Source organism: Humulus lupulus, chromosome 3 (genome assembly GCF_963169125.1).
Source record: "Humulus lupulus chromosome 3, drHumLupu1.1, whole genome shotgun sequence".
NCBI classification, from domain to species: Eukaryota; Viridiplantae; Streptophyta; class Magnoliopsida; order Rosales; family Cannabaceae; genus Humulus; species Humulus lupulus.
The window spans coordinates 249,022,191-249,045,335 of NC_084795.1; the positions used below are offsets into that span (position 1 = coordinate 249,022,191).

The window sequence follows — 23,145 nt, forward strand, 5'->3', positions numbered from 1 at the left end:
GTTTGGGAGCACTTAGAAAGGCTGTATACACAGTCTAATTTCGCAAAGCAGTATCAGTTGGAGATTGACATTCGGGCCCTTCAACAGAATAGCATGAACGTTCAGGAATTTTATTCTGCTATGTCTAATCTGTGGGATCAGCTTGCTTTGACTGAATCAGCGGAGTTACAGGAATTTGCCCCTTACATTGCTCGGAGAGACGCACAACGTCTGGTTCAATTTTTGATGGCTCTTCGAGATGAGTTTGAAGGTCTTCGTGGAACAATCCTGCATCGCAGTCCTCTTCCGTCGGTTGATTCGGTGGTTAATGAGTTGTTAGGAGAAGAGATTCGCTTGAAGTCTCGTGTTGATGAAGGGGGGGGGCGGAAAAGGGGATTATTCCTTCTCCGAATCCCTCTGTCTTTGCAGTTCCTCATCGGCCAGCCTCCAACAATCAACACAAGACTCAAGCCAAGGTTGGCTACGACAAATGCAGCTTTTGCAAGCAAAAGGGACACTGGAAGGCTCAATGTCCCAAACTGTTGAACAGGGTGCAATCACCGAATCAGTCTCCTCACTGGAAATCTGGTAACCAACCTCATCGACCTCTTCATTCTATGTCTTCGAACATGGCAGATATAGTTCCACCTGCAGATTCTGGAAGCACTCCTAGTACCTCGATTGATACACTCACAGAGCAGTTTCAGAAGTTCATTGCCTCGCAGCCACACGCCATGATTCATCTCTCTTTATTAGGTGTACTTCTTCTGGCCGCACTTTACTCTCTTTATATGTTGATGATATGATTATCACCGGTGATGATGCGAATGGGATAACGGAGTTGAAAACGCTCTTGACTCATGAATTTGAGATGAAAGATTTGGGTTCCCTACGGTACTTTTTAGGGATAGAAGTAGCTTACTCTCCTCGTGGCTATCTTCTTTCTCAATCTAAGTACATTGCTGATATTCTCGATCAGGCTCATCTCTCTGATGCTCGCACTGTTGATACCCCTCTTGAGCTTAATTTCAGGTATTCTTCATCTGATGGTGTTGCCTTGTCAGATCCCTCTCTATATCGCACTCTGGTTGGTAGCTTAGTGTACCTTACTATCACCAGGCCAGACATCGCTTATGCAGTTCACATTGTCAGTCAGTTTGTTGCATCTCCCACTACCGTTCATTGGGCAGCTGTGCTTCGTATTCTTCGATATCTTCGGGGAACTCAATTTTAGAGACTGCTTTTTCCATCTACGTCTACTTTAGAGTTACGTGCCTACTCAGATGCAGATTGGGGTGGTGATTGTACTGATCGCAAATCTACCACTGGTTTTTGCATATTTTTGGGAGATTCTCTTATTTCTTGGAAGAGTAAAAAACAGACTGTTGTCTCTCGATCATCTACAGAAGCAGAATATCGTGCCATGGCCTCCACTACCGCTGAAATTGTTTGGTTGCGTTGGTTACTTGCTGATATGGGTGTTATTCTCTCAGATCCCACTCCGATGCATTGTGACAATGTTAGTGCTATTCAGATTACTCGCAACTCCGTTTTTCATGAGCGCACGAAACATATTGAGATAGATTGTCATCTTACTCATCACCACTATCAGAATGGGACCATCACTTTACCATTTGTCACTTCTGCTATGCAGATTGCCGACTTGTTTACGAAGGCTCATACTATTTCTCGTTTTCGTTTCTTAGTTAGCAAACTCTCGATGCTTCCCGCAAATGCATCTTGAGTTTGAGGAGGGATGTTAATAATATAAGTTTTATTAATATGTAATGGTAGTTTAGTCTTTTAGCCTCTCATTATTTTGGCTATATATTTTGTTACTCTTGTACTTTTATTTTTATCTCTTTCGTTATAATGAAAACCTAGCCTCCCTTTTGATTATCTCTCAAATCTTCTTTTGTCTATTTTGCAAAGTTATCAATTCTGATTAATTTATAGTGTCAAAAATATAATTCAAACCGTCAATTGTACGCATACTTGTTTTTTTAATTCTATACGTGTGTAAAATAAATTATTTGAATCTTATTTTCAACACAGTAAATTATTTATAATTTTTCAAAAAAATTATAAAATTTATATTATAACTATAATGTATCCTATCATATAAAAATATTTGGATTATAATTTCTTCACCTATTAAAACCCAAGATGGTCCCACCGATAAGGATTTGCTCGTGAGAATCTTCCTAAATTATTTTGTATACTAGCATTTTCCTTTGTATTTATATTAATACACTACCTTCAACATAATTTTTATATATATATTTTTACTTATTAATTTATATATTATTTACGTTCGTGTTTAAATAAAATTCCAGTTATGCCATATCTAAAACAAGATAAATCAAAGTTTTGTAATTTATATAATTCTTTGGGAATAAAAATGAAAAACTCGGCAACTAGTGTACCAAGTATAGTCTTCAAAATATCTTTTGAAGATAGTTCGCAACTTGATTTCTTTATTGAAAAAAATATGAGAAAATGTGAAAATTCATATTGAAACAAGCAAATATAATTTGTTAAACTATTGTTTACGAAATACCAAGGCATCGTTAATGAACTAAAAGAAAGAAAAGAAATAATATAAGAATTATCTGATTCCAATTAATATATGGGCATTTTTATAGTGCTTTTGCCCTTTTCGGTAGGGTTATCTTTGTTTTTGGTACGTTGAAAAATTATAACTCAATTTATTTATATGTAGATATATATTATAGTTATAGCAGACATTTTTCTAATTTTTCAGAAAATTTTAAATATTTTACAGTGTTGAAAATAAGGTTCAAACATTCTGTTTTACATGCATAAAAAAACATGCGTACAACTAACTATTTGAACCTAACTTTCAACATTATAAATTATTTGAAATTTTTAAAAAATTAGTAAGATGTCTAGTATAATAGTATTGTACACATAGACACCCCTACCTGTATGAGGGAAAGTAGTGCTCCACCATAAAATTTTCCTATATATAATTAATTTTGCAAAACTATTCACTTAATAACAATCATATCATCAATATGTTCAACTTTAAAAGAAAATCTAACACTAATTATAAAGACAAAATATTTATACACAAAATCTTAGTAGTTTTAGAAAACATCACCCGTAATAATTAAAGTTAATTGACTACTTATACTTTCATTATATACTAAAGGGAAAATATTAGAGAATGTTTGATTCTTTAACTAAAAAACTGTTTTTTGTTTTTGAAAGTTAAAAATTATTTTTTGAAAACAAGTTGGGGTGTTTGGTGATGTTTTCATAAAATAATATTTAAAACAAAGTTACAAAAAACAGAAAATTTTGAGAACAACAAAAAGTTATTTTCTGTTGTTCTCAATTTTTTTTTTGTCTATCTTTTTTTTTTCTTACATCATTTTTTTTATTATTATTATCTAACATTATTTATTGTTACATTATTTTCTCTCTCATTAGTTTCTTTCTCTTCACTTTCTCTAACATCACTTTCTCTCTCATCACTTTCTATCTCCTTATTTTCTCTCTCATCACTTTCTATCTCTTTACCTTTTCTCTCTTCACTTTCTCTCTCGTTATTTTCTCTCTTCTCACTTTCTATCTTTTCATTTTCTCTTTCATCATTTTCTATCTCTTTATTTTCTCTTGTATTACTTATTATGTCATCATTTTCTCTTTCATCACTTACTATATCCTCACTTTCTCTCTCATCACTTCATATATCCTCATTTTCTCTCTCACAATTTCCTCTCGCATCACTTTTTCTCTATTCACTTCTCTCTCTTCGCTTTTTTTCTCATCACCTTCTCTCTCATTTTTTCTTGGATCAATTTCTCTCTTCTTAATTTCTATTTCTTCAAATTTTCTCTCATTATTTTCTCACTCCTTATTTTTCATCATTTTTTCTTTCAAATTATTTTATCTCATTATTTATTACAAACTTTTAAAATATTTTTCTCTTTGTAAATATATTTGTTAATTTTTTATTTAAGATTTTAAAAAAAAACTAAAAAATGGTTTTTAGAAAACATTAACCAAACACCTCTTGTTTTTTTAAAACTACAAAAACTGTTTTCTGTTCTTATTTCTGATAACACAACTTTGAAAACAAAAAACATAAAACAACGCCAAACAAGTCCTTAGTTTGTCCCATGTGCTTTTTCTAGATACACCATCAATTTCTGTATTTTGTTAAATTACAATTCAGACCCTATGTTTTATAAAATAGATCAAAATAGTACTCTAGAGCTGATTTTGGTCAAAATATTTTCAAATATAATATATCATTCGTAATTCTTCGACCACCTTCTCTACTTCTTTGAACTCATCGTATCACCAACGACCCAAGAATTGATCTTATAACTAAAAATATTTTGACCAAAGTCGGGTCTAGAATACTATTTTGATCTATTTTGTAAAATACAGACTCTAAATTGTCATCTAACAAAACACAAGGACCAAAATGTATTTTCTCTTATGCAGTTTTAAGTAATAATAACATGAATATATATAGGAAAATTCTACAATAGGAGGCATGCCTTTTGTCCCCACTGGTAGGGGCATTTCTGTTTTTAGTGCGTGAAGAAATTATAACCCAATTTTTTTTTATATGTACATTGTAGTTATAATAGGCATCCCACCAATTTTCAAGAAATTATGAATAATTTACAGTGCCAAAAAAGATTTCAAAATAATTTGTTTCACTCGCGTATAAAAAAAAAGCTTAAAAACAACTTGTTTTTGTGTTTTTATTATATGGATAGATTACAATTCAAATTTTTTTTATATGACGGTGTACAATGTAGTTATTTAAAATCTCCCACAATTTTTTTAGAAATTCTAAATAATTTACAATGTTGAAAATAATATGTTGACTCGTTTTTTCGTCAACTCGTCTAACACCCAAAGAATAATATTGAGAAGATTTGTGAGTGCTAAATAAAGTAAATGAGACGTATCTAGTGCCCTGAAATAATGAATGGGGAGAGAGTTTTATAGTGGTTCAGTCCCAAAAAGATGGCCTACGTCCACTTAGTCACTATAATTAATCCTACAGGTCATGGATTACATTTCTATTTTAGTCTTTAGCTATTCAGAATATTTAATTGTATTTTCTAAAATTTATGAATCATTTGTAGCCTAAGGGCAATTGAGTAGTACTCACTCGTTGGCCTGGACAAGTGAACGCAGACTAGTCTCCGGTCACTTGGGGGGCATAAGTGAAATAGTCACCCTGTGGGATAACCATTCGCAGAGCATGACCTAGGGAACTCACTATAAGAAGCCTGTTTGTGAGCACTTTAGAGTAAACCTAGTGTCATAAAGCTTGCCAAAATTCTCGAGAAGCGTGAACAAAGCGTGACCTAGGAAACTCACCTAAAGAGCCTATACGGGCTCTTGAGAGTAAGCCAAGTGTCACAATGCTTGGAACAAATAAGCCTAAATCACAAGGGCGAAGAACTCCAGTCACTTCCCAAGAACTTAGCACCCACGAAGAAATACTGGGTGCCCGAGTTCCAAGACCCGAGTTGCTTGTACTCAGGCACAATCCTTAAGTTTCATAAACTTAAGCAAACAAGACCCAAGTCCCCTAGAATGGGCACATAAGCTAAAGAAATCAGAGTTACTTCCTGAGGACCAAGCACCTGTGAAGCACACTAAGTTCCTGAGTTGCCTAGATTCGAGCACAAGTGTCAAAGTGCCTAAACTAGGACACAAAACCTAACTCTCTTAGACTGGGCGCATAAGATGAGGAACTCAAAGTTACTTCCCGAGGACTAGGAGCCCGTGAAGACACACTAAGTTCCCAAGAGCCAAAATTGTTTTGGGCTTTCAAGACCCAAGTTGCCAAGACTTGGGCTCAAGTCCCAAGTTGCATAAACTTGGACACACAAGACCCGAGTCTTGTAGACTTAGGCCCACGTATGGTGTATAAAACAAGGAAAAATAAATCGATTTTTTTCGTGATATATTACGTTAAAAAATTTTAGAAGAACCTTATGCATTTTATAAGTCCAGTATTACTAAACATTGTATTAAAAATGTGTTAAGTAAAAGGCAAAGAAGGCGAGTATATAGAGAAAAAATTCCATTAAAAAATTATGTATAATTGTACTCAGGGGCTCGAGCATTCAATTTGTTTATACCCCAACATAAGATGGCTCGCAGGCCTAATTACTATGCAAAAATAAAGAGATAAATAAAGGGACACCTATATCTCCCCCAGAGGGACTTCTTCTTTAATATCAATAATGGGGTCGGCCTCAGGAGTATTTCAAGCTTCTCTGGCAGTAGCAACTTTAGTGGCAATCGTCGCCGCAAGCACTCCTCAGAGAGAAGGCGAGTCTTATCATCCTCCCAGTGAACTCCAAGTCCATATCCCTATTATGGAACTAGGCTACATAAAACACATCCTCAGTGATGGAGTCGACCTCCTTCTTAAGGATCTCCACCTCTCACTGAAGGGACTCAGCCTTCCTCATAGATTGATAAGCCTTGTCCTCCATAGTTCGAGCCTTGTCAAGTGCCTTTGTTGCTTCGCCATGGGCCCTAGCCGCATCCTCCGTGACATGAGAAGCATCTCTGATAGCCTTTGCAGCTTCTCCCTTGGCTTGGATAGTCTTCTCCCTAGCTCTCTGGGCTTCGTCCTGGGCGACCTTAGCCTCCTTAGCTACCTTTGTTGTTGACTCCTCAAGGGCCTGAGCATGAGCCTACTCTGCCTCCAATGTTGTCCGCGCACGGGTCAGCTTCCCTGGAGATACCTTCACTTTCTCCTTCAAGGCCACCACCCTCTCTTGGGCCCGTTGGAGCTCATATGATTTCTCCTTCATGATGTGCCTGAGTCGTTGGGCCTCAAAATTCGACTGAAAGAAACAACAGTTTTAGTCAGTTTATATACACTATGGATAAAATAAACTATTGAGAAGGTAACTTACCCTAACTATGGCATAACAACAAGTGGAGATGAAAGACACCTTGATGTTATCGCCCAGATGGGCAAAACTGCAAGCTATCAGTTCACACATGGTTGAACTGACTCCTTGGAGAAGCTCCATCGCTAGTGGAGCAACGACATCGCTGAGATTCTCAACAAAGAGACTCTCCAATTGTGCTCGACCTATCGGAGGCTCCATAGCTCTTTCCCTTGGGGGCTTGAGTTGGCGAAGGGCATTGGATATCTCGTGTAGGGCTTTGTTGCCCTCCTCCATGCCTGGCTGAAAGTGCTCCATCATGGCTTGAAAACGCTCAAGTAGTGCCCTTTCATATTTCTCGGGGTACAACAGGAGATGAGGAATGTTCTCCACCTCTGGACTCTCCACCTCAAGGACTCCATCAGCAGTTGGAGAAGGTGACAAGGATATTTTTAGGATGAGCATGTCCTCCACCCGAGGAACCTCACCTCGAGGTGGTGAGGTTCGCTGCTTCTTTGCTGGCAAAGAAGGTCCCAATTCCTCGCGAGGTTGTTGGGACGCTATTTCCATTAATCTGTTGGGTCCCTCCCTAAGTCGAAGTGCAATGCAAGTAATGTCAGCAAGCCCCATTTTTTATGCAAAGGAGAAAACAAAGTGCTAGAAGAAATGAAAACATAAAGAAAATACTTAAAATTGAAAGACGATAAAGTTGAGAGTGCATGGGCTTCTCAGGAAGCCCCGCCACTATTTGGATCCTTCGGATGAAGAGTTGATTGTGCAAACTCCTTCACGAGCCTACCCAAATCCTTGGTAGTATTGGTCTCATACTGACAAAACCAATGTGTATGGAAGGATGTCACTTTGTCTAGTGGCACAAACTCCTGTGGAGACAGTTGTCTCTTCGGATGGTGGAGGTAAGGATCGATCAAGTCTATGTAATCCTGGTACTCCTCCTAAGTCCAAGGACGGTCTGAAGTAAGGCCACACTGGAAGAGTGATAGAGAAGCCCACACATGCTCGGGAGTTACCCCATCGCCTACATTTCTAGCATTATAAACTGTTGGGGGGGGGGGGGGGGGGGGAGTGAGATAACACCACCTCAAAATTTAGAATTTACCCAAACTATGGATTGAGAGAGACTAAATAAATATTGAGAAAGATTATGAAAACCCAAGTTGGTTAATGATCTTCTTCAACCTTGATGAACCTTCAAAACCCTTGTAGAACCACCACTTTGAGCAAATCTTTAGAACAATGCAAAACCACAAAACCAAGGCTTATACATGTTTCTTAACGTTGTCCTAATACTCTATTTCCTAACCACCATGGATTCTTGAGGCCTTTTCTAGGAGGAAATGAGGATTGAGATTGAACAAGCCTTAAACTCACAAAGTCAAGCACTTTATTTATGAGTTCTTGGTAGGGGTGTTCATAAAACCACCCACACCGCACCACACCACACCGTAATTTGCAGTTTAGAACCCTTCGCGGTGCGGTTGCGGTTTGTATTTTTGCCGAATCGCGTGGTGTGGTGCAGTTTGCGGTTTTAAATTTTATAAATGCGGTTCACACCACACCACACCGCATCATTATATATCTTAACTTTTTTATATTATTTTTTTCAATTTTACTACATTTAAAGTTAATGCATAAATATTTATATAATTTAATATAATATACACAATATCTAGAAAAAAAATATAATGTTTCACGGGATGCTAACACATATTCTACTTCAATCTAAAGATATTCCTCCTTAATTAAAATAATATTTACTTTTATATTACATTTTTTCTTTGTTATTAGTTTGTTATATTTTTATTGTTTTGCTTAAAGTTTATTAGCTTGTTGTACATTTAATTATTTTGTTAAACACTCTATGGTTATGAGATTTATTATGAATCTCTCTTAATTATATTATTTAATTATTAAATTATTTGGCGATAGGTATAAACCGCCCACACCGCATCGAATTACACCGCATTTTTGCGGTGTGGTTTATGCGGTTTGAGGTCTATGCGGTGCGGGTTGTGGTTTGGAAAATGGTTCAAACCGCATATGCGGTGCGGTCCAAAAAATTAGAGAAAAACCGCACCACCCGTACCACGAACACTCCTAGTTATTGGAGAAAATTTGAGATTCTTGGAGCTAGATAGAGAGATGGTAGAACGAGATTGGAGAGAGTGATCAAGTCTTCCAATACTCTATTTTGACCACTACTACAAATATAGGCTTTCTCTGTGCTTTTTTTTTCATCCTTAAATAAAAAGCGCAGAGAAAATGTTTGAATAAGAAGGCGGAGACTTTTCTCTGCAGTTTTTCAAAAAAAAAAAAAAACCACGAAGAAAAGTCTCATTTCCCATATACTCGACCTTGATTCTTCACTGTAACATCCTGAATTTGCTATTAAGGTTGAGTGTCTTGATTACTGTGCCTGGAGGGCATAATCAGATTTATATGTGGAATTAATTGGTTATATGTATGATTAAAGAGATTGGTGCGATGCAGTGTGGGCGGTTTATGCGGTTTGAGGTCTATGCGGTGCGGGTTGCGATTTGGAAAATGGTTCAAACCGCATATGCGCTGCGGTCCAAAAAATTAGAGAAAAAATGCACCACCCGTACCACGAACACCCCTAGTTCTTGGAGAAAACTTGAGATTCTTGGAGCTAGATAGAGAGATGGTAGAGAGAGATTGGAGAGAGTGATGAAGTCTTCCAAAACTCTATTTTGACCACTACTACAAATATAGGCTTTCTCTGTGCTTTTTTTTCATCCTTAAATAAAAAGCGCTGAGAAAATGTTTGAATAGGGAGGCGGAGACTTTTCTCTGTAGTTTTTCAAAAAAAAAAAAAACCACGGAGAAAAGTCTCATTTCCCATATACTCGACCCTGATTCTTCACTGTAACATCTTGAATTTTCTATTAAGGTTGAGTGCCTTGATTACTGTGCCTGGAGGGCATAATCGGATTTATATGTGGAATTAATTGGTTATATGTGTGATTATGCGGTATAGATGATTTATATGGTAATGTGAATAGTTTTTCATGTTTATGTGTATTAAATATGCATGTGGGCCCGTTTTTGTAAATTGGGGCATATTTGTAATTTTTGACCCGTCGAGGGTATATTTGTAATATATATGCTTTATGAGTAAGATCACATCAACGTGGAGATATATTTGAGATGTGTAGTCTGAGGCGATCCTAGTGAGAGGATTAGCAGAATAGTCACAATGAGGTTAAATACCAGGCTCGGGGTGAACCTAGGGGTATTTTGGGAACTTAGTGAGTATTTGGGATTTATCAATAATAGGTATTTATTTGATGATTATTTGGGTATGTCGAGATTAACTGGGAATCTATAGTCCGATTTGAGGTTTAGCGGGAAATGTGGCTAATGACCGTTCTACTCTTGAGGGCTTTGAAGGATGAACTCTTGGATAAGGGGCATTAAGGTCACTTTCTTAGCCTTAGACTACCTTATTCTTCTAGGGGCCTTAGGAGGTTTAGGAAGTAGGCATAAAAATGGAAGAAGCACCTAGACCACTCTCTCTCCCCCTCTCCCTCTCCCTCTCCCTCTCCCTCTCTCTCTGTCACGGTTCTTCCCTTCTCTTGAGAGTTAGTTCGGATTTGAGTCATTTTGGAGGAGTTTGGCTTAGGAGATTGAAGGATGGAGCTGGGATTGATTGAGGTTCAGTTTAGGGGTCATGATTCTCAAGGAGGTAAGCTTCAACTCTGATGTAAATTCTAAGTTTTTAAACTCCATTTTTATGTTCTTGAGCCTCAAAGCTCAAGGTTGGATTTAAGGGTTTTGTGGGAATTTATGGATATGTTGTTGTAATGCCCTACTACCATAGAGTCATTACCATGTGATTTATAAATGTGTCATTAGCTCACTAATCGAGGTTTTAGGTCAAAAAGTGTGATTAAATTGAAACAAAACTCATTAGACGACATTAATTATAAAAGAGTTGGACATTCATTAAAATCATAAAAGTTATACATTTGGGATCCCAAAATATTGTTTCAAAATGTATTACAATTCAAAAGTTAATAATATAGTCGACATAAGTGACAAAACCAACCATTACAACATATTCCTCAAAATAACCTCAGTTGTGGCAACCAAGTAGGTCAAACATGTACACGCCGCTCCACGCTCTCCAACTCATGGTTGATCGACATTTCTCTTGCCCTCACTTGCACCATAGAGCACCCGTGAGCCGAAGCCCAGCAAGAAAACACAACACATAATGTAATGCCCTAAATTTCCTAATAAGGTTTAGGACCTTGATTAGGAGGTCGGGACGGCCATAATTGATTTATTATGCTATTTAATGATTATATGCATGTTTATGTGAATTATATTATTATATGATGGTAAATACATGCATATGGGTTCATTTTTAATTATAAGGGCATTTTGGTAATTTTGCCCATTGAGGGCGTGATTGTGTATTTTCATGCATGTTGGTGAATTATAAATAATATTGCATTATATGTGGATTGGTTCGAGCCATTCGGCATGAGACGAGCATGGAATGCAAGTTATCGGTCTAGTCATAACGAGGTTAGTTTCGAGGCTTGGGGTGAGTCTCGGGGTAATTTGGTTATTAGAACATTGTCGGGAATTAAAGGGTAACGGGATATGAATTATTAGCATTTGAGAATATCGAGAATAGCATAAATTGGAGGGTGTTTGTTACACCCAAATTTCGAGACCAGAGGTTATGACCTCGAAAACTGGGCTCGTCAAGTGTGAGCTCGAAATATATGAAAATATTGTATGGTCCAGCTGTAAAATCTCTGAAGTAAAACAACGACCTCGAAGATGTGTAACCTCGGGATGCTTTTTGAGTTCAAAATGGCACGATGTTGGGATACATCAGTTATCAATTGTCTTCGGATTAAGCAGTCTGAGCTTGTTAAGTGCAAGCTCGAGTGTGATAGCTTCAAAAGTGTTTATCTACTCCGAGCATGTCTTGAAGTAGGGTGGCAAGTTCGCAACAGTTCCATAAGTCTTGATAGTCACAACGCCGATTGTTGATCTCGAAGACCCAATGAGTCACCTAGGATAGCCCGTTACATATGAACATATTTATTGTTGTATAATCCCAACATTTAAGGGATATCATTTAGTATGTTATCCGTTCCCGATTCTTATGGGACGTTTCCATGTATATAGGAGATATTACATTTAATGTCATTATTTAAATTGATATACAGAATATCTTCCCGAAATATGTGGGAATGAACTCTGTAACCTCCCCTATAAATAGAGGAGGGATGACCACTTGTAAAGGATCGATTTCTTTTGGCTTGAGAGAAAGCTCTGGGTAATTCATCTCTAAAGGATTTCTAGAAATCTCTAAGTCTTAATAACATAGACTCGTGGACTAGGCAGAGTTAACTGCTCAACCACGTAAAAACCCTCTTGCTTTTCTTCTTTATTTATTCGCTTCATAGTTCATGTTGTTTAATTGCTCTACGATTTAAGTTGACGAAAAACAACGTCAACAGTGTGGTGCTTTCATTGAGAGCATTAAGCAGTACGTACGTGAGTCTATTCAGTCGAAGAAGCCTCCCTAAATCAACTATGGCCACGAATGATCCCAATGTTCCTGAGGAGGAAATCTCAGAGGAAGCTGACTACCCTCGGCGCCCTGCGAAGCAGCCTATGATGAATTCAGACCCTGATGAGAGAAGTGGTTTCTCTGACTCTCGAGGACCACCAGCACCATCGACCCACAGGGACGACGAGGACATGTACTACAACCCTGAGCGATATGTCCCTATTGTGGAGCTTGAAAATCGTCAACTGCGAAAGCAGTTGGCGGAGGCCAAGAAACGTAACGAGGAGCTGGCCAGATTGGCTGCCAAGGCTCCACCTCCACGAGATGTTCATGTTCCACCACGCAGGCCTCGTGGGCGACCTCAGAAAAATGCTGCCACCTGAAGAATGGAGCAACCTCTGCCACTTGCAGAACAGCCTACTCCCTCAAGGTCCCGGAGAAGTACCCGGGCTGGAGCTCCTGCCAACTCAACTGCTGAGGTACCGGCCGAGATTGGGAATAACCGAGCCCCCATGGAGGCTCAGACCCAAAATCCTGGTAACACGCAGAATGCTCCTGAACCAGCACAGGCAAACTCGTGACCTTCTGTGCCCCATAATGGATGGTAGCCACCATCACCCATAAGGCACCCACCGTCACCGATAAGGTATCCCTCACCAACTCGGAGAAACACGCAACCAACTCAGGGTGTTAGGGAAAGGTGAGCTGGGCGAAAACATGGGAATGGGGAGACTGCTAGGGAGTATAGAGGTACCCAACCCACAAGAAGCCAAATGTCTCGGTTTCACACTATTGAGACAAGACAGCCAGAAAGGAACCCATCTCGGAACAACTGCGCGACAAGCCATATCAGTGAAGGCCCAGGAGACACTAGATCGGTCAGTATGTATGACTAGGGATGCAGAAATACTGGGAATCGAAGAGATCACCCAGATTTGCGGGAGCACCTGAACCAAAATCGGGGTAATGATAACCCTTCGAACCCAGACCTGAGGGATCACCTCAATGGTCGCAAGAATCCTGTGCAGAGATGCGAAGCTGGAATTGTGATCAATGATAACCAGTTTCAAGTCAGACCCCCCATGGATCCAGTCCAAGAAAGGATCGAACAACTGGAAAGAGCGTCCAGGCTTCTACAAAATGAACGAGGTTGGGATCGGGACAAAGAGTTCAACGAGGAACTCGAACCCTTCGCCCCCCATATTTCCAACACCCAATTTCCTCAAGGATTCTGAATTCCTCATATCCCACCATTTGATGGGAATTCCGATCCATATAGTCACTTGAGTACGTTCAATACAATTATGAGAGCGAGTAATGTGGGCTACGAGCTCAGATGCATGTTGTTTCCAGCCTCACTCACAGGACCAGGAAAAAACTGGTTTGAAGAGGCATTCAATTGCTTCTTGGGATCAATTATCTGGAGATTTCAAGAAACAATTTAGAGCCATGATTGGAATAAGGCCCGAGGTGTCTGCCTTGACCAATGTCCGACATCAGCCGAATGAAACATTGAAAAGTTACCTTACAAGGTTCAATTTGGAAGTCTCCCGAGCTCGTGACGTAGATGACAGTGGTCATCTGATGGCTGTCCGAGCTGGGGTAATGCCTGGAATCCCTCTCTGGGAAGATATGTAGAGGAAACCCATGAGGTCCTTAACCGAGTTCAATCGATGAGCTCAAAGGTTTGTTAAGGTAGAAGAGGCGAGGACAGCATTGAATATGGCCTCTCAGCCCGTAACTACAACAATAAACGTAAATTCTACTTCGACCTCGGCGGATCCTACGACCTCGAAACCCCCCGTGGATAACCCTTCTAAAAGAAAGAAGAATGAAGGGAATAATCTTGAGGTGGAAGGGGGAAAGAAGAAGAAAGGGGAAAGATATTTCTCTGTGTATAAAGTATATACCGAGCTGAATGAGTCTCAGGAGAATATCTACCTAGCTAATGAAAACCAGGTCCCTTTTAGGCGTCCGGACCCCATGAGGAACCAGAAAGCAAAGAGAGATTCTAGTAAATACTGCAGATTCCATAGAGATATCAGACATATAACCGATGAATGCAGGCAACTAAAAGAGGAGATTGAAGGCCTGGTCTCAGAGGATATTTCAGGCAATATGTAAGAAACCAAAATCTTAATTAGGTTTCTACCAGTCAGAGGGCAGCTGCACCATCGCCTGCCCAAAACAATAACTCCCGAGCAAGAAAGGACGAGTGACCCCCTCCGATTGATGGAGAAGATGTCGTAACCATCTCAGGGGGACCTCATTTCGCAGGATCGGGTAGGAACGCCCAAAAATGATACGTGAATGAGCTGAAAACTGGTGACGGGTCCCCTTATGAACCCGAACCCAGGGCTCCGAGACACCAGAGGGTTGAATCTCAACCTATAACTTTTACTGAGGATGACGCATCTCATGTGCAGTTTCCTCACAACGACTCGCTAGTCATCACCCTTCAGCTCGCGAATAAGAGGGTTCACTGAGTCCTGGTTGATAACGGGAGCTCAGTGAATATCCTCTATAAGGCCACCTTAGAAAAGAGGGGACTCATGCTTCGTGACCTAAAGGCCTGTGCAATGACATTATATGGCTTTTCAGGAGAAGGGGTTGCCTGTGTGGGATCCATTGAACTCCCTGTAACCTTAGGAGACTACCCGGTCTTGACAACCAAGATGATGGAATTCGTTGTAGTGGATCTACCATCGGCCTACAACGTACTTCTCAGGAGACCCTCCCTAGTAGGGCTAGGGGCAATTTTGTCTGTAAGGCACTTGGCCATCAAGTTCCTAACTTCTAGTGGCATTGGGACACTGAAAGGAGACCAGCTCGCAGAGAGGGAATGCTATAGCATTTCCATTAGAGGAAAGAAACAAACAAGTGGACAAACACTTGTCATAATTCAAAATAAGGACGGAAGAGTCTTCGAGATAGACAAAGAAATTGATCCAAGAATAGAGGAAAGAGATGACCTCGAGCCATTAGAAGAGCTCAAAGAGGTCAGGCTCGAAGAAGTAGACCCCTCGAAGACAATGAAGGTAGGGAAAAACCTTCCAGAAGAAACGAAATAGCAATTAATTTGCTTTTGAAAAAGAACCAGGATATTTTTGCATAGTCACATTCTATTCTAGAATGTCGCGGCCTTACGAAGCAAAGAAGAGCCAGGGAGGCTCTGCCGAAGGGAAGCGCCATAGGGCAGGGCCACGGCACGAGTCTGTGATCACAGAGGCCTAGCCTCTGCTTTTGGGGGCAGGCCGTGGCCCTAAAGGGAATTTTTTTTGTATAAATGAAGGTTTTAAGTGCGGGAATCTAACCTAGGGTGCTCGGGATCGATTCCACCACCGTGTTTGGTGGAATTCGATGTCCCGGAAGCTAGATCTAAACTCGAAAACTTTTATTTGAATATTAATGGAATCCATTATCCTTGTTGTGACTAGGTGCTAAGCTAAGGCTCGGGGATCGGATCGTGCTCAAGAGGCATCGCTCGTAGTTAGTACACTTAAGAACTAAAGGTAAGAAAATTGCACCCAGTTGTGCATTTATAATGGGAATAAGGGTTACATATCTTGTATGCTTTGAAAGGATGGTATTATGCCATGTAAACAGTAAACCAACGGCCTAAGAGTGCCGAAGTTTACACTAGCGCACAGGGCGCGGCTTGGCCACTGGTAGCTGAGATAGCTTGTTATGCACTGAGATCGGTTTAAGCGGGCCGGAGTCAGTGGGGTAAACAGAGGGTGTGACCTAAGGTCTTGACCTTGACTATTATGTGATTTGTTGATAGTATTGATTGGTGGATTGTTATGCTGTATAACTGGATGATAATTGGTTGACTCTTCGGTTGAATCTTCATGCTTTGTGATTATTGTGGTATGCTAAGTGTATGGACATGCTTAAAACGTTATCCAAATGTTATTATTACTTGTTAATGTTATATGATATGTTTTCTTGTTGGGTCTTGGCTCACGGGTGCTACGTGGTGCAGGTAAAGGCAAGGGCAAGCTTGATCAGCCCTGATTTGGAGAGCTCTGAGAGCAGAATGTACATGTTCAGCTGCTCAGCCGCCACAGTTGAGGGGAGACAGGGACAGGAAAACCATAAACTTCTATTTTGCCTTTAGAAAGGCTGGTGGTTGTCTGTACACTGGAAATTTTGTAAACAGACTTTTAAACGCTATTTCTGTTGGGATCCCATATGTAAATATTTAATTATATGGTAGGTATCTTTTGAGACCTAAACCTTTTAACCCTAGTTCATTAGTGGTTTTGGTATCACGTTTTTAACTGTTTGACTTTATTTGCAAGTCCTGCACCTTTACAAATACACAGTGTAGCGGCCTTGGCTATCCAGGGCGTTACAACTTGGTATCAGAGCATCCTAGGTTTAAGGGTTCCTGAAGACTGGCTGGACATGTACATTCGCTGCTAGAGACAAGCTCGATTCAGGGTTTGGTAATGTGTATATGTGCATATATACTTGTATGTCTGGAATGAATTATGAATGTTGTTATTTATTGGATTAATAGGAAGCATGAGATACTTATAGGGCTTGGCCCTTGACTGCTGTATGAAAATATTAAGGCATGCTTATTAGCATCGCTGTGCATGTAAATGGATATTTGGATGATTGATTGTATATTGCGTATGGGTGAATGCTTTTATCTTAGCTGTTGTGTGGTAATGTTGGGGCATGCTTATCAGCAGCCGGTGCATGTGGATAAATTCCTATATTCTAATTGTTTGTGATTGGTTATATTCCTTTGGTGGATTTTGGAGAAGCTTTTACCCTGTCATCATGGTCTGATTGCTGAGTCATTGATTGCAGATTGACTTCGATAACTATGCGTCCAAGAAAATCTACACGACTAGTCGGCACTAGGTCTGGGACCGGGGGTGATGACCAGGGCCAGATTCCTCTGCCAGTCCCTGAGAATTGGCAATAACTTATGGCAGATATGCAAGCACGATTACAGAGTCAAGATGAACATATTCGCTTGTTGCGACAGCAGGCTCCATCAGGGAGTGTTACCCCTATTGTACCACCTACAGTGGTACCAGTTGTACAGTCAGGGGAGGTTGGGAACAGGTGGGAGCCGTTATATGAGCGGTTCAGGAAGCAACAGCCCCCAATCTTTGAGGGAGGACCTGATCCATTGAAGGTCAAGTAATAGCTGACTATGATTACTACTCTCCTGGACTTCATGAGGATATAGGGACATGACAGAGTGGCCTATGCCACGTATATGTTGAGAGAGGATGCCCACATCTGGTGGGAAGTGGCCTCACAGACCAGGGATGTCACTGCATTAAGTTAGGAAGGATTTAAAGATTTGTTCAGCCAGAAGTATTATAATGTTGCCATCAGGGCAGCAAAGGTTAATGAGTTCGTAGGATTGGTTCAGAGTAGCATGATAGTAACAGAATATGCCCTGAAGTTTGATAGACTCGCGAAGTTTGCACCAGACCTTGTGCCTACAGATGCAGCAAGGCAAGACAGGTTCATTAGGGGGCTTAATGCTATGATAGCCCAGGATGTTAGGATTACAACAGTACCTAGAGGAACAACTTATGCCCAGGCCGTTGAGGAAGCTATTACCGCTGAGGAAGCGGAAAACAAAATTTGGAAGGAAAGTGCAGTGAGGCGCGAAGGCCGCAGAGTGGTGCCTCCTTATTCTGGATCAGGCAGGGGCGGAGGCCTTAGTGATTTCAAGAGAAAGACCCTTGACATTTCGACCACTGCTGGTCCTGATAGGATGGGTCGGGGTGGTCAGGGCAGCCGTCAGGGAAGCGGTGAACCATGGAGAAGTTATCCAGTGTGCCCAAGGTGTAGAAGACGCCATCAGGGCGAATGTCGGGCCAAGGCTTACTATGTATGTGGCGCGGTGGGGCACCTCAATAAGGATTTCCCAACAGTGATGAAAGGGGAAGTAGGAAAGGTGGACAACTTGACTCCAGCTCGAGTGTTCACCTTGACGCAGGCAGAGGCCGAGGCTAGTCCCTCGGTAGTGACAGGTCAGCTTTCTAGCGATGGCTCTCCTTTTTCTGTATTGATTGATTCTGGTGCTACACATTTCTTTGTTTCTAGTAAAGTGATTGATAGACTGTGTAGACCTAGTGAGTATCGGACTGAGGGGTTTGGAACTTTATTGCCTACTGGGGAACTGGTAGTTACTAGGAGGTGGATTACGGCACTGCCAGTGATGGTTGATAGATATGGAGGATTTTGATATGATCTTAGGGATGGATTGGCTGGTCAGATATGGGGCTACTATTGACTGCAGGAAGAAGATGGTGACTTTCGAGCCTGAGGGCGAGGATCCTTTTGTCTTTGTGGGTGCGGTATGAGGACCCCGCGTACCCATGATATCTACATTGAGATCCAGAGACTTGTTATAGGGTGGATGTATAGGTTTTCTGGCTAGTGTTGTGGACACTACCAAGATGTTGCCAGCGGGGCCGAGTAAGACCAGAGTGATTTGTGAGTTTTTGGATGTATTTCCTGAGGAGCTACCGGGATTGCCGCCACGTAGGGAGATTCAGTTTGTTATTGAGTTAGCACCGGGGACAGAGCCAGTATCAAGAGCACCATATAGGATGGCACCATCAGAGTTGAAGGAATTGAAGATACAGCTGCAAGAACTTCTGGATTTGGGATTCATCAGACCTAGCTACTCTCCATGGGGCGCTCCAGTTTTGTTTGTTAAGAAGAAGGATGGGACTCTGAGGATGTGTATAGACTACAGAGAATTGAACAAGTTGACTATCAAGAATAAGTACCCTCTACCAAGGATTGATGACTTGTTCGATCAGCTGCAGGGAAAGACGGTGTTCTCAAATATTGATATTTGATCTGGTTATCATCAGCTGAGGATCAAGGACGAGGACGAAGATAGCCTTCCGAACGCAGTATGGGAACTATGAGTTCTTGGTCATGTCTTTTGGTTTGACCAATGCCCCAGCATCTTTTATGGATCTGATGAACAGGGTTTTCAAGGACTTCTTGGATCAGTTCGTCACTGTCTTCATCGACAACATCTTAGTGTACTCCAGTTCAGAGGCAAAGCACGAGTTTCATCTTCGACAGGTTTTACAGAGGTTAAGGGAACATCAGTTATATGATAAGTTTAAGAAGTGTGAGTTTTGGTTGCCAGAGGTAACTTTTCTTGGGCATAGAGTTGGTGCAGAGGGGATTAAGGTGGAAGCAGTGAGAGATTGGCCGAGGCCAAGGAACGCCTCAGAGGTGCGGAGTTTTCTTGCATTGGCAGGTTATTATAGGCAGTTTGTAGAGGGATTTTCAAAGATTGCTTCATCAATGACAGAGTTGACAAGGAAGAATCAGAAGTTTGTTTGGTCAGAGAAGTGTGAGAACAGTTTCCAAGAGTTTAAGCGACGGCTTATTACTACACCTATACTAAGTCTTCCTTCAGATGAAGGAAAGTTTCTAGTATACTGTGATGCATCAAGGATGGGTTTAGGCTGTGTGTTGATGCAAAATAAGAAGGTTATAGCTTATCCATCGCGGCAGCTGAAGGTGTATGAACAGCGGTACCCTACCCATGATCTAGAGCTGGCAGCAGTGGTATTCGCACTGAAGGTTTGGCGACATTATTTGTATGGGGAGAAGTGCGAGATATACACTGACCATAAGAGTTTAAAGTACTTCTTCACCCAGAAGGATCTGAACATGAGGCAAAGGCATTGGCTAGAGTTAGTTAAGGACTATGATTGTGATATTCTGTATCACCCAGGGAAAGCCAATGTTGTGGCAGATGCATTGAGCCGGAGGGGCTCGGGTATTTATTTGGTTCTGTTCAGATCTCCAGAGAATTAGCTGATGAGATGACTAGGGCGAGGATAGAGCTGGTGGTAGGCCAGTTGGGCAATATTACCTTGCATTCGACCCTGCTATTGCGGATCAAGGAAGGGCAGTTGGTAGATGCGCAGCTTCAGGATGTTAGGCAGAATGTTTTAGCAGGAATAGTTAAGGATTATTATGTTTCTGCGGCTGGTATGCTTCGATATCAGGGGCGAATTTGTGTTCCGGCGGATGAGGGGATCAGATGAGAGATATTAGATGAGTCTCACACTATGCCGTACTCGCTTCATCTGGGTACCACAAAGATGTATCAAGATCTACGAGTATTATATTGGTGGACCAAGATGAAGAAGGATGTGGTTGAATATGTGGCCAAGTGTTTGACATGTGAGCAAGTGAAGGCTGGGCATCAGCGGCCAGCAGGGTTGCTTCAGCCTTTGGGTATCCCTGAGTGGAGGTGGGAAGACATTATGATGGATTTTGTGGGAGGTCGACATAGAACAGTGGGACTTTGTGACTCGGTGTGGGTAATAGTGGACAGATACACCAAGTAAGCTCATTTTCTACCAGTGAAGTCAACTTACACAGTGGAGCAGTATGCAGAGTTGTATGTAGTTCGTCTCCATGGGGTTCCCAAGTCCATTGTATCTGATCGAGACCCTATCTTTACCTCCAAGTCCTAGGGAGCTCTACAGAAAGCTATGGGGACTCAACTGAAGTTTAGCACAGCTTTTCATCCCCAAATTGATGGACAGTCTGAGAGGATGATTCAGGTGTTGGAGGAAATGCTTAGGGAATGTGTGATTGACTTTGAGGGATCTTGGAGTAAGTATCTTCCGTTGATCAAATTTTCATATAACAACACTTATCAGTCCACGATTGGAGTGGCTCCTTACGAAATGTTGTATGGGAGAAAGTGTAGATCGCTCATTCATTGGGATGAGATGGGTGAGAGGAAATATTTGGGGCCAGATATGGTTCAGAAGACCAATGAGGCTATCAAGAAGATTCGAGCCAGAATGCTTGCTTCGCAGAGTAGACAAAAAAGCTACGCTGATCCCAAGTGTAGAGACGTGGAGTTCCAGGTTGGGGACCACGTGTTCCTGCGAGTTTCACCATTGAGAGGGGTGAGGAGGTTTGGAGTAAAGGGCAAGCTGAGCCCTCGGTTTTTTGGACCTTTCGAGATTCTAGAAAGGATTGGACATGTGGCTTACAGGTTGGCTTTGCCACCTTCGTTGTCGGGAGTTCATGATGTATTCCATGTTGCGGAAGTATGTTTCAGACACGACACATGTGTTGAAATATGAGGATTTAGAGTTGCAGATAGACTTGTCCTACGAGGAGCGACCAGTTCAGATTTTGGACCGGAAGGATAAAGTTCTACGGAACAAGACGATTTCGTTAGTTAAAGTGTTGTGGAGAAATAGCAAGGTCGAGGAAGCGACCTGGGAGCTAGAGACAGTGATGCGGGATCAGTATCCCGAACTGTTCAGGTAAATTTTGAGGACGAAATTCTCAGTAGGAGGGGATAGTTGTAACGACCCAAAATCACTAATATGGCTTAAGGACCTTGATTAGTGTGTCATGAGGGCATAATTGGTTTATGTGTGAATTTATTAATTTAACGTGTGATTATATGATAAGCATGCTTGTATGATTATATGAATGTAAATGTGGTTAAATGTTATATTTGTGAGAACCACATTATTATGTGGGTAAATCTGCAGCATGCGACTTGAGGCAATCCTAGGGAGCCAGTTAGCGGAAAAGTCACAACGGGGCTTAATACTTGACTTGGGGCAAGTAAAGGGATATTTCGGGTATTAGATGATTATTTGGGTTATCGGGTTATGAAAATAAATAATTGGAGATATATTTGAGGTTAGGAAGCTTAGGCGGGAATATTGGGGAATTTTACCATTTTGCCCTCGGGGACGTTTCCGGCACCCCGAGCCTCGGGATTGGCTTAATTACCTAAGGATAGACTAAGTAAAACCTCATAACTTGGTGGAAATAGAGGAACCAACTCTTTTCTCTCCCTCTCCTTCTCTCTTCTTCTTTTTCAAGGAAAACCATTAGAATCTAAGAAACTCAGCTGGAAACTTTATGATTTTAGCTAGAGTTTTGAGGAAATAACACAGTTTTAGCAAGGGAATTCAACCATAAACTAAGGTAAACACTAAATTTCGTTTTTGATTAGTTGATTATGAGGTTTATGGGTTGAAATCTAAGGGTTCTTAGGTTCTTAACTTCAAGGTTGAATTAAGGTTGAAAGCTTGGGAGTTAGCTCAGATTTTGCTTAGAGAAGTGGTTCTGCTGTGGAGGTAAGCTTGAATCCATGAACTAATGGCTGAATTCTGGTGTTCCATTGCTGGTTTTTATGTTCTTGAGCTCCTGTGTTTCAAAAATTAGAATGGGATTTTAATGAGTTTTAAAGCTAGGTTTTTGCTGGATTATGTTGCTAGAATCATGTTAGAAGTTTTGTGATCAATGGGTTTTGGAATTAGGATGGTTTTGGGTGATTTTGAGCAAGGATATGATGTTAAAAATGGTGATTTTTCTGGGCACGAGGGGTTGGGCCGCAGCTCTGTTCTAGAATGTCGCGGCCCTGTGAAGCAAAGAAGAGACAGGGAGGCTCTGCCGAAGGGAAGCACCGCGATGCCACAAGGCAGGGCCACGGCGTGTGTTTGTGATCAGAGAGGCCTAGCCTCTGTTTTTGGGGGTGGGCCGCGACCCTAAAGGACATTTTTTTGGCTAAATGAAGGCTTTAAGCGCAAGAATCTAACCTAGGGTGCTCAGGATCGCTCGTAGTAAGTACTCTTAAGAACTGAAGGTAAGAAAACTACACCCGGTTGTGGATTTATAATG

At 41.0% G+C, this 23,145-nt stretch overlaps 1 protein-coding gene across 1 annotated transcript; it reads left to right on the plus strand.

Moving 5' to 3' along the window:
* Window positions 1-608: 608 nt before the first annotated feature.
* On the plus strand, window positions 609-1,213 carry LOC133825543 (uncharacterized mitochondrial protein AtMg00810-like). Its single transcript, XM_062258472.1, has 2 exons — window positions 609-735; window positions 885-1,213. Exons 1-2 carry the CDS (start codon window positions 609-611, stop codon window positions 1,211-1,213), a joined length of 456 nt encoding a protein of 151 aa, XP_062114456.1.
* Window positions 1,214-23,145: the final 21,932 nt, after the last annotated feature.

Bases quoted from the DNA above. Each gene is read 5' to 3' on its own strand.
- LOC133825543 (XM_062258472.1), top strand. From the start codon at position 609: ATGGCAGATATAGTTCCACCTGCAGATTCTGGAAGCACTCCTAGTACC. The intron at 736-884 runs GTGTACTTCTTC...GGTACTTTTTAG, and splicing joins GATTCATCTCTCTTTATTAG to GGATAGAAGTAGCTTACTCT.